A 9344-nucleotide genomic window follows, 5' to 3' on the forward strand; every position below is an offset into this window, starting at 1 on the left:
TGGTACAGTCCTCCGTGCTCAGTGTACTAGACTATTGCAATGTCATTTATTTGAGCTCCACAAAGAAAACCATGAGGAGACTAAGAGAAGAGAAGAGCGACTAAGATGGTTAAGGGGTTGGAGGAGCTGCTATACAGCGAAAGATTAGAGAAACTGGGCCTCTTCTCCCTCGAACAGAGGAGATTGAGAGGGAGAGGGGACATGATCGAAACATTCAAGGTACTGAAGGGAATAGACTTAATAGATAAAGACAGGTTGTTCACCCTCTTCAAGGTAGGGAGAACGAGAGGGCTGTCTTTAAAGTTGAAAGGGGATAGATTCCGTACAAATGTAAGGAAGTTCTTCTTCACCCAGAGAGTGGTGGAAAACTGGAATGCTTTCCCGGAGGCTGTCATAGGGGAAAACACCCTCCAGGGATTCAAGACTAAGTTAGACAAGTTTCTATTGAACAAGGATGTATGCTGGTAGGGCTAGTCTAAGTTAGGGTGGTGGTCTTTGTCCAAAAGGGCCGCCGCGTGAGCGGACTGCTGGGCATGATGGACCACTGGTCTGACTCAGCAGCAGCAACTCTTATGCTCTTATGTTCTTATTCAGTGTCTGTGCCCACAAAGTTCAAATTTCAAGTTTATTTATTATTTGATTAATTGCTTATTCCAAATTCTAAGTGATGTACAAATTGGTAAAATAAATTGTCTAAAATATACATAAAATAGACCATATAATTAACAAGGGGATAAGTCACAAAACAAACTAATTAAAATAAGACAAGAATACAATAGGACAGGTGGGATAGAAATACAATCTTAGATAGGAAAGAATCAACAATTAAAGGTAAAACACAACAGGAATCGAAGGACAAATAAATAGGTAAAATAAAAGTAGACAAAAGAGCAATTAACGAAAGAGCAAATTAACATTTCAATTAAGTAATGAACACATCTTTAAAAAGAAAGCTCTTAAGTTGGCTCTTAAATTTTTCCAAATTCTTCTCCTCTCTTAAGTATAGTGGGAGTGAATTCCAGGTCTGAGGCGCCTTAACAGTAAAAATAAATTGCCTTCGAGTATTGATAATTTTAAGAGTGGGGATGACCAACAAGAGTTGGTCGTTTGATCTCAAAAATTTGGGAGAATTATAAGGTATCAATGCTTTATAAATAAAAGCTGGAGTTTTATATAATAGAGATTTAAATGTAAGTAAAGATAATTTGTATAGAATACGATGGGACACCGGAAGCCAATGCGCATTTTGAAGTAAGGGAGTTACATGGTCGAACTTCTTTGCTCCCATAATTAATTTGATAGAAGCATTCTGGATTATCTGCAATCTTCTAATTTCTTTTTGAGCCATTCCCTTGAATAATGCATTACAGTAATCAATTTTTGAGATAATCATTGAGTGAATTAATATATTCAATGATTTTGGACATAGAAATTTTGAAATGGCCCATATTTGGCGAAGTCTGTAGCTTTAACCACATAACTAACGTGGTCATGGTAGGTTAGATTTTCATCTAAAATCACACCTAAAATTCGAATCTTATTTATCTGCTTAAGAGTAACCCCTTGGATGGAAATAGGAACAGCGAGCTTATGATTGTCTTTCCAAGGGAAGAGCAAGGTATTAGTTTTATTAATATTTAAGGATAATCTATTATTATCAAGCCATAAATGAATCTGTTTTAATTTCTCATTGATAGCTGAAATTTCGGAAGAACTATTAGGGTCAAGAGGATGCAAAAGTTGTATATCATCTGCATAGGCAAATACGGAGAAGCCAATAGATTGGCAAAGAGTCATAAGAGGAGCAAGAAATATATTAAACAGAAGTGGAGACAGGATAGAGCCTTGTGGAATACCATATGTAGCTGAGAAACTAGCAGAAATAGAATCATTAAAGGAAACTATTGAAGAGCGATTGTCCAAATAAGATCTAAACCAAAGTAGGACTTGCTCTGTAGTGCCTATGGATTGTAGTCTGTTCAATAAGAGATTGTGATCAATCATATCAAAAGCTGCCGAGAAGTCAATCGAAATCAAGAGAACAGAAGAATGATGGTCCAAGTGGTAGAGTATAGATGATGTCATACCTATCAAAGAATGTTCAGTAGAGTGGTGTTGCCGGAAACCAGTTTGATTTGGATGTAAAATATTTGTTTGTTCTATAAAATTTGATATTTGGTTGAATACTATTTTCTCTGTAATTTTTGCCAAAAATGGGATATTTGAAATTGGTCTATAGTTTGAATTCTCTTCACTTCGAAGTTCTCCAGACTGGGCCTTGAACCTGCTATTACTATGCCGGGGGTGGGTGGGGGACAGGTGCTGGAGGAGGAGAGGAGCCATGAGAGGCACATCCTGTAAGCAGTCAGCTTGCACCAGCACCTCTCCTCCCCGGCATTTCGCAGCACACCTGGAAAGACACACAGTTTACGATACACTGATGTAGAGCAATCTGAGAAATTAGTACAACCTGTCCTGTCCAAAGACCACCTCATGAAGATCGCAGCAGGAGGGAGCCCAAACCCTTCTGCCCAAAGACCGCCCACCCGCCCACGAAGATTGCGGCAGGAGGGAGCCCAAACCCTCCTGCTCAAAGACCACCCACCCCCAAAGATTGCGGCAGGAGGGAGCCCATCACCTCCTGCCCGAAGACCCTCCCAAAGATCACAGCAGGCGGGAGCCCAACCCCTCCTGTCTGAAGACTGCCCACCCCCTCACGAAGATCGCAGCAGGAGGGAACCCAAAACCTCCTGCCCAAAGACTGCCCACCTGCCCATGAAGATCACAGCAGGCGGGAGCCCAACCCCTCCTGTCTGAAGACTGCCCACCCCCCCACGAAGATCGCGGCATGAGGGAGCCCAACCCCTCCTGCCCGAAAACACCCCCCATGCACAGCAGACTCCCCCCCCCCCCACTAACCTGAAAAGTTGGATGGACGGACAGGTCTTTCTACCGTCCGTCCAGCAGGCCTGCCTCCGTCGAAATGAGGAGGGCTTGCCCCTTCCCGGTGCATTGTGGGATACTCCCAGGAGGGGCCTAGGCATGATTGGCCCAGGCGCCTAAGGCCCCACCCATAGGAGGGAAGGGAGAGAAGGGCAGATGCTGCATGGGCTGGTAGGGTTGGGAAGGCAGGAAGGACAGATACTGTGTGACCTGGGAGGGATTTAGGAAGGCATGGAAGGACAGATGCTTACAGGCTGGGGGGTTAGGGAGCAAGGGAAGGACAGATACTGCACAGGTCGTGGGGTAGGGAAGGTAGGGTTACCATATTTTAGTTCCCAAAACCCTGGACACATGGCCCTGCCCTCTTCCGGCTCCAGCTGTTTTTCATATTTTTCCACATTTCAGTACCTTGGTTTTGCTGTGTTTAATAATAGGAATTACTTCATTTCAGAAATCAGCGGTGTTACTTGTCAGCTGGTACAGTAAGAGGATCTCAAAGATTTTTCTACAAATGTAGGTCACTGTAACTGAAAAATGTGATTACAATAGTTCAATGTTCTCCTGATTACAAGTACATGGTCTTAAAGTGCCTTTGCCAGATGTCTGTGTCAAACAGGATATGCTTGTTATGTTGCTTAAAAGTGCCTTTCAACACCTGTCAGGCAGGAGATCAGGATTGCACAGAAACTCTTGAAAGAAAGATCTACATGTTCAGCATTCCAGGGTTGTAGGTTGTATCCTACCAGTGGATGTGTCAGCACCCACAGGTTGGCCTATGTGAGCATGAACAGAGAAAACAAAACTAAAGGGTTGGTTCACACCCACCTGTGATTTAGACAATAGTTGGCAAAGAAATTCATGTAGTGCAACACAATAAAAAACAAGAATGTTCCACAGTGAAAACAATCCAAACGATAAAAACAAAAACTGTGAATGATGTTGTTATGAAAGATGATTTATTTGTCACTTTTCAAGTTGATAGTAGAGAATGACACGGGGACAAATTTTTCCCCGTCCCCACGGGAACTCATTTCTCCATCCCGTCCCTGTGAGTTATTTTCCTGTCCCTGCTCCATTCCTGCAAGCTCTGTCCTCATCTGCACAAGCCTCAAACACTTTAAAATCATAAGTGTTCGAGGCTTGTACAGTTAAGGCAGAGCTTATGGGAATGGAGCAGGGACAGGAACAGCGACAAAACTCATGGGGACAGGACGGGAAATTGAGGTCCTGCGGGGAAGGGGAAAAATTGTCCCCGTGCCATTCTCTAGTTGATAGTCCACATATATTTATCCTACCAGACCCTACACGGTCCATGTTTCGGCAAACACACCTTCCTCAGGGGTCCAGTTGATTTAAAAATCTCAGATATAAAATGTAGACTAAAAACAGTATACATGTCTTTGAGTCTGATGTCATAGAATTGTGGAAACACAGCATCTATGAAAAATACAGGTCACCAAAGTTGCAGTGGTGCAAGAAATTCATGTACCAGCTTGGACAAATAAAACCAATCAAATCCTGGTCACATAAAATGGTGCTGAGAGACCCTGGGACAGGGGTGTCCAACCTTTTGGCTTCCCTGGGCCGCATTGGCCGAAAAAATATTTTTCTGGGGCAGCACAAACGTGCAAACGCTGCAACAAGACAGAGGAGGTGGCCGGCAAGATGGTAAACACCCGGGGACAGCAGAGGAAAACACTGCATCGCCCTCGACCGGGGCCACACAAAATACTTCACGGAGCCGCATGCGGCCTTTGGGCCACAGGTTGGACACCCCTGCCCTAGGATTTTAGATCTGTACCTGCTGTCTGACATGTGCTGTATTATAACATAGCATAACATTTTATTTGTATATCGTGATAACCTCATCGAGCCTCACGGTGTAACAAAAAAATTATCAGCTTCAATGAATTATGCATGAGAATAATTTACAATTTTTGGGACTGTAAAGTCATTTTGATGATGTAAGCAGTATTTGACATGGGTGGAGGGTATGCACATAGTATTTTTATATTGTGACATTGGCACAGTCTAAAGGTAGGCAGTCAAAATTGTTTGTTCACCCTTCAGTGCCCTGTCTCATTTAAATATGCTCTCAATCATGAACCAGCTCTGTAAGAAATGATGGGGGTTTTGGATTGAGCATTGGGGGTCTGGTGGAGCTTGTGTCAAGGGCTTGGAGTGAGCATCAGGGGAAGGGGTAGAATTTTGAATTGGTGCAATGGAAGATGATCAAGGGTGGAAAGGATAGCACTGCAGTCCTTTTAAAACATAGCCCAAGGGCATCAGACCACAGCTTTGAAATTGAATACTCGGGCCACTGGAATAATGGTGCTGTGATGTGGCAGAATGGTAACTCCTGTGGTAAATCAGAGTGCAGTAAAAGCTTACCTTTTACCACATCTTCCCCAAGATTAAAACCAAATGAATGTGAATATTTTTGGAAAAGTGAGACCCACCTAGCCTTTCAGTTCATGCTATAAATTAATTACTATATTTTTATGATCCTTCTGGATAACTTTTCAATCTTCCTTTTTTTATAGGGCACATACATGTTTCAATCGGCTTGACCTACCCCCATACCCATCCTTCTCCATGCTCTGTGAGAAGCTTTTGACAGCTGTTGAAGAAACTAGTACATTTGGACTTGAGTGAAACATAAACCACAGTGCCCATCTTTCTTTGAACCTTTACAGTTCTATCCTCTTCAAGAACAGTTAAACATCTATGCTGGATTTTCAAATAAAAGAGAATAATTTGATACCACGTTAAGTCCTGGTATTCATGTACCTACAACCCGAATTTATGGGGCCAGCCTCAGTGGCAGTTTTAGTGACTGAGAGCCAAACTACTCCTTCAAAAGAAGCACTATTTAATTTTGCCAGAAATTACCAGTGTGTCTACTTTTCCCTCTTAAAATTTTCTTAATTCTGGTACATTTTGATGTGGGACTGTGGTATAACTCTTTATTTCCTCAGATCTGATATCTGTGAGTTTACAAAGTTTGGCATTTTTACAATAGTGGAGAGCACAGGACCAGTGCTCGCCCGTTAAGAAGGAAAACCAGCAGTCTATTCAATCAACAGTTCATCTTGGCTGCCAAAGTTTTTACAGTCATTATGTAACAAATCTTCCCCTTCCTCGTTATGATATGATCTGCACACTGGTCCTGCAAGAGACAGAAAAACAGCGTGTGGATTATCTTGAAAGTTTCTGCGTTTGCTTCAACTGAAAATGAAATCACTCCATCTCACTCACCAAATTATTAAAACCTGAACAATATAATCTTTCAATATATTCTAAAAAGTACATTACTTTTTGCTGCATAAAACAAACTTATGATAATTGAATATTTATTATAGCTGTACCTAAGGCTATGAGTGCTGGTCTGCATGGTGTGCACCCTAGATTTCAACTTTATTTGGCAGAATTGAATAAGGAGCAAAGGCCCCTTTTATCGAGCATTTTTGCGCGGACCGGCATGGTAAATGCTCTAACGCTCATAGGAATTGAATGAGTATGGAAGCATTTCTCATGGCAGCAGCACTACCACGGCTTGATAAAAGGGGGCCAAAGTGAGCTGGAAATTGTCCTAAGAATGGCTTGCAATAAGGATGTCTTTGTAAACGTATATGCAAGTGGTGTGTACAGTGGGTAAAAAAAAATCAACCTATTACAAAGAGAACATATTTATGACAGATCTTATAATTTATAATGCATGGCAGCAATTCTAGACAACAAACAACAACTAGCAGTTTATCATGGCTTATCAGGAAAAAGAAATGTACAACTAACGTTTTATAAATTTTATAAGTTCATTGTATTTTGTTCTGTAAACTATAAATGTGAACCTGGGAAACAGAAAAAAATAAGCATCTGTTCTGTTTGACTCTCATGCTTCATCTAGACATTGTGCTGTTATTTTTTCTTTAAGCACTCTCAAAGAAAAATGTCTTATTTTTATAAGGGTAAAAAATCTCCCTAAAAATATTTTGCACTGAATGTACCAAAGTTGAAAGGATGTTGTACTAAACCTGTCAGTAGCAGTATGACTCTCACCAGTATGTTGGAAAAACAGTTCTTTGTAGTGCCATGTCTAAAGGCAGCAGGACTAAGCACATAGTAATAATTTTGTAATTTACACCATGTTGTAATTAATACATTTTTTTTTCAAATGCATTAGATTAGTTTTTCATCCATCCAAGCAACTCAGAGATGATGTTTGAATATAATTGTAATAAATAAGAGTTGTTTTGTATTTTCCCCACCAGTTTTGTTTTATTTTTCTTTTGTGTTCTACATTATTGTAAATCTTTATTTCACTTGAAAAGCGAGTGACATGGTATCACTACGAAGTAGAAAATACCCTCAAATAATTTTTAGGGGGGATCAATTTCTGTATGGCACTATTTTCCAGCACCTTTCTAACTGGACATAAAATTTAGAACTTTTATACCATCTGAGATTTCTCACCATCAAGCAATTTTCATAGCCTTTCATTCCAGTATACAAGCATTCATAGAAAAACCTGAAAGGCCTCGCAAACTGAATGGTGTTTCCATTTAAATACACTTCTTGTCTAAACATCTCATGCTAATGTGTGCAGGAAAATGTGCTACATTACAGCAGGATTTACCAATCAGCAGTATTAAAGTAACACAAGTTAATAAATCCCATTTGTACTATTACAGTGCAGTAATCCTGGAGAGTGAAATGATTTGCCCAAGGTTACAAGGACCATCAGTGGAAGAAGAGAGATATAAAATCTAAGTTCCCTTATCTTATCTCATTTTCCAGTGCCTAACAAGCTGCAATTTCTCCGTGGACAAACAGGATGAGTCTACACATGACCTAATCCATCTCATTGTACTTTTCCCCTATGGTGCAAACATAGGGAAATTGACCTTTTTAACTTTGCTCTTACCCAGTGTCTAAAGGAGAGGGAGAGGATTGTAGAATTTAATTGGTATGCAAGCTTTCCCCATAAGATCCCCTTCAGCACATCAAATGCTATTCAAACGAATCACTCTCTGCTTCTATGGTCTACACAGCACTGAGAAGTCACTTTACCAGTGGCTACAAAACACACTGTATGCTTCTCAACATTCATTCCTACCAACTGGCCTTGGCCACACATGCAAAACACAGATAACCCCTATTCAAATAGTTTCAAGTTTATTATGGTTTGATATACTGCTTTAATGCCAAAGAAATTTACAATATAAAACAATTTTTAAAACAAACAAAAATAATTAAAAACAAGGGAAGAGGTCATATATAGTGAATTTGAGTTGTCATGACATGGCACAAGAGGAAAAAAGGGAAGGATTTACAATTTATAAAATAAAAAATTGAAAAATCAATACTTGTAAAAGTATAAAGAAAAAAATTGAAAAGGTTATGGGAAGAATGATATGGAAAAGGGGATGACTTAGGTAATCCATTTAATTAAATCTCAAATGCATCGTTAAAGAGAGAGGTTTTAAGGTTAGCTTTAAAATAATTAACATTAGTTTCCAGTCTTAATGCTAAGGGGAGGGCATTCCATAGAGTGGGAGCGACTACAGAATAAATAGTTTTGCGAGTTGTGTCATAAAATAACTGACGAATAGATGAAATAGTAAGAAGATGTTGCTGAGATGATCGTAAAGTACGCAAGGTTTCATATGTGATCAGGAGTCTGTCGATAAATGAAGGAGAGTGATTGGCCTGAATGATGAATGCAAGAAAAAGAATTTTAAATGTGATTCTATGGGAGATGGGCAACCAGTGGGCCTTTTTCAAAAGAGGTGTGACATGGTCAAAACTTCTTTGTATTTAAGACAATTTTTACGGCAATATTTTAAATAATTTGTAATCTCCTAGTCTCTTTTGGGGGGATTCCATAGTAAAGGGAATTACAGTAGTCCAGGGTGGAGATAACCAATGAATGAATAAGAATATTAATTGATTTTGCTTCTAGAATTAACGCAAGGGACCGTATCATCTTGAGTTTAAAAAAACATTTTCGAATTAAGGAACTAATTTGTGTTTTGAAAGAAAGTACATTATCAAGAATCACACCCAAGAGCTGCAGAGGGGAGAGTTTCCTTCCCTCTGCTTGTATCATTTCTCTCAGGGCACCCTGCTGATCTGCCTTCTGCCTAATAGTAGGCACTAGATAGTAGCAGGGCAGAACCTTCTTGCCTGGCTTTAGGACTGTTTCAGGACATTCACAGCTTTCTTGTCCTATTTTCATTTCTTCCTCGCTGTCTACAGGATAGTCAGCTGATCTATACCCCTGGACCCTGACTTGGTCAGCCCTTCTGCACCGGGGTTTGTATGTTTTACTAAATTTCTCTGTGATAAACCTCGGGGATGCAGTAGGTTTGTCACAATATGGTCTGGCATCTTTCTCCTCT

General features: G+C 40.2%; 1 protein-coding gene across 9 annotated transcripts in view; it reads left to right on the forward strand.

Moving 5' to 3' along the window:
* The window catches only part of HECW2 (HECT, C2 and WW domain containing E3 ubiquitin protein ligase 2), a 487554-nt gene extending 480348 nt beyond the window's left edge, over window positions 1-7206 (forward strand). For all 9 annotated transcript variants that reach the window (XM_033946090.1, XM_033946087.1, XM_033946093.1 and 6 more), the window contains one exon: window positions 5487-7206. In XM_033946090.1, coding sequence (XP_033801981.1) covers window positions 5487-5598 — 112 coding nt within the window. In that variant the 3' untranslated portion in view covers window positions 5599-7206. The remainder of the gene's footprint in view (window positions 1-5486) is intronic.
* The last annotated feature ends 2138 nt before the right edge of the window (window positions 7207-9344 follow it).

Source organism: Geotrypetes seraphini, chromosome 5 (assembly GCF_902459505.1).
Source record: "Geotrypetes seraphini chromosome 5, aGeoSer1.1, whole genome shotgun sequence".
NCBI lineage: Eukaryota > Metazoa > Chordata > Amphibia > Gymnophiona > Dermophiidae > Geotrypetes > Geotrypetes seraphini.